The sequence below is a fragment of the Varanus komodoensis genome, unplaced genomic scaffold (assembly GCF_004798865.1).
Source record: "Varanus komodoensis strain SLA01 unplaced genomic scaffold, ASM479886v1 scaffold780, whole genome shotgun sequence".
NCBI lineage: Eukaryota > Metazoa > Chordata > Lepidosauria > Squamata > Varanidae > Varanus > Varanus komodoensis.
The window spans coordinates 1-2,294 of NW_025336456.1; the positions used below are offsets into that span (position 1 = coordinate 1).

General features: G+C 40.2%; 1 protein-coding gene across 1 annotated transcript in view; it reads left to right on the plus strand.

Moving 5' to 3' along the window:
* Positions 1-566: 566 nt before the first annotated feature.
* Positions 567-2,294, plus strand: part of LOC123035324 (cytochrome P450 4B1-like) — a gene marked incomplete at its 5' end in the record, with an annotated part of 2,830 nt that continues 1,102 nt past the window's right edge. Inside the window, 2 exons of the mRNA XM_044453368.1 lie at positions 567-675; positions 1,965-2,029. Coding sequence (XP_044309303.1) covers positions 567-675; positions 1,965-2,029 — 174 coding nt within the window. The remainder of the gene's footprint in view (positions 676-1,964; positions 2,030-2,294) is intronic.

Here is a 2,294-nt window from a genome sequence, read left to right on the forward strand (position 1 = left end):
TCGGCTCTTCTGCAGCGTGGAACCAGTCAAAGCTGCTGTTTGAATTGAGGCCTCAGAAAGATTAGAAAGAGTTCAAGCACAGGGAATCAGATTCTTTTAAATTGTGCATTTGGTTTATTTTTCCTAGGGTCAGAACTTGGCATTTGTTCCCATGAAATTTCATTCTGTTGTTTGTAGCTCAGTGCTCCAGCCTATCAAGCTCACTTCTTTTGGTTCTGTCTTTCAAGGTATCTGTCCCAGCCATTAGAACATAAAAAGAGTTCTGCTGGATCAGACCAAAGGCTGACCCAGCATTCTAATCCCACAGTGGGCAACCAGATGCCTTTGCAAACACGCAAACAGGGCCGGAGCACAGTAGTATCTTCCCACTGGTGTTTCTTTGCAAACAGTATTCAGAGGTAGTGTGCAGCCCTCGTGACTGTTAGCTATTGAAGAGCTAAATACATTTGTCTAATACCCTTTAATAGCTGTTTCCACTGCTGGTGATTAGCACCTCCTGGGGCTGCAAATTCCATAGTTTTAGCTCTGAGATCCTTTTAACTCTCTTAAGTGTGTCACACTTCCAGGTCAAGTTCAAAAGAGGAAAGGCAAATAGTCCTGCTTCCTCACGTTATTTCTTTGAAATGCCATACAGGGACTTATATTTCCCTACAGAGTGGGAGATGGAACTAACAGGTACTCCATTTGAACCCTGTTCCCATGGAATCTGAGTAATGTCTAGGGTTCCTTTCTGCAGGATGTTGGTTTATCTATTCAGATTAAAACTAAGATCTAGATAAGTTTTTGCAGCTGGCTTGTATTTGAACTCAATACCAAACTTGAAGGTTTATTGAAAAGCAATTGCATCCACTTTCCATGGTGAACTGTGCATTTTTCTGAACCTTCAACACACATTGAAAAGATAAGTCCCCCCCACTCCCCACTTTGGAGCTCAGCTTTTGCTACTTCATTTTATCACACGCAAAATCCATTAAGAACCTAAACGCTAAATCAAGCCAAGATCCATTCTTTTCAGGTGCCAAACAGCTTTCCAACCAGCTTTCTGCAGGAAACCCACAAGCAGGACATGAATGCTAAAGGCTAAAACTGGTGTACTTCAGCAGAGAGCCTCTGATGCTGGAGGTAGCATACAGCCATAAGGACTAGCAACCAGTGAAAGCCTCCTCTGCCACAAATTTGTCCCTAATGGATGGCCATATGACATATTACAGAAGAGAATTCCATGCTATGTGATATGAGACCCAGAGTTCTAATATTATGAAAATTAAAAAAAAAAAAAATTTGGTTGCACTTTCTTGGACTTCTCCCAAATCTACAATCTTCTTTTTAACAGTGATGGCCAGAATTGTGCACAGTCAGACCACAGATTTGCATAAGAGAAATATCATATAAGTTGCTTTGTTTTCAATGCCTTTTCTAATTATGCCTAATGTGGACTTGACCTCTTCCTCAGCGACCATGTAAACCAAATAAAATTTTCTTTGAGCTGTCCACCACTTCCCCAAGAACTCTTTCTTGGTCAGTCATCATTGGCCCCAGTTCTTTCTGTTTTTATGTGAGGTTGGGATCCCTCTTTTCTCACCAGTGAGAATCATTTGACACTCCCCTACATAGAACGATTTGCTATTTTGATTCCCATTCTCCCGGTTTGAAGAGAGCCTCACATTCTCTTTTTGTTCTAACCACCCTGACTAATTTGAAGTTATAAGCTAATTTGACCACTTCCTTGTTGTGCTGACTTCACGCAAGACCACCATCCGAACAGAAAAAACAAACCAGAATCCAAGGAGCTCCTTTGTCCATGCCTTTGAGGAATGCTATTTAGAAAATCATGCTCCCAGATTCCCTTGGTTCATGTAACTAGTTGCAAAATTATTTGAATCTCAATGGCCATAGATCTTTTCAGTGCACTGAAGCATTCTAGATGTTGTAATCATCACCATCTCTTGTTCTTTATTTTACAGGCTCTATAGTGGTAGTTGCTATTCATTGCGTTCATAAAAACCCTAATGTCTGGAAAGACCCTGAGGTAAGTTTTGTTTTGTTTTGTTTTGTTTTTGTTTCAAATAAGAGGCAAAAAAGCAATATACTGATGAATTCAATTATTTGGGTAGGATCTGAAGTTCCACAGGGTCCGATATGTACTTGGGCTTGTGTGTGATGGTGGAATTCCTCCTTCATTTAAATTTAGTAGATATTCTTCAGGTTATCCCCACCTGCCCATCATGAAGATATACTGTTGGTATTTTTAAAAGGTCTAGTCTACACAATATAAAAATTGTGAGTGTGTGTGT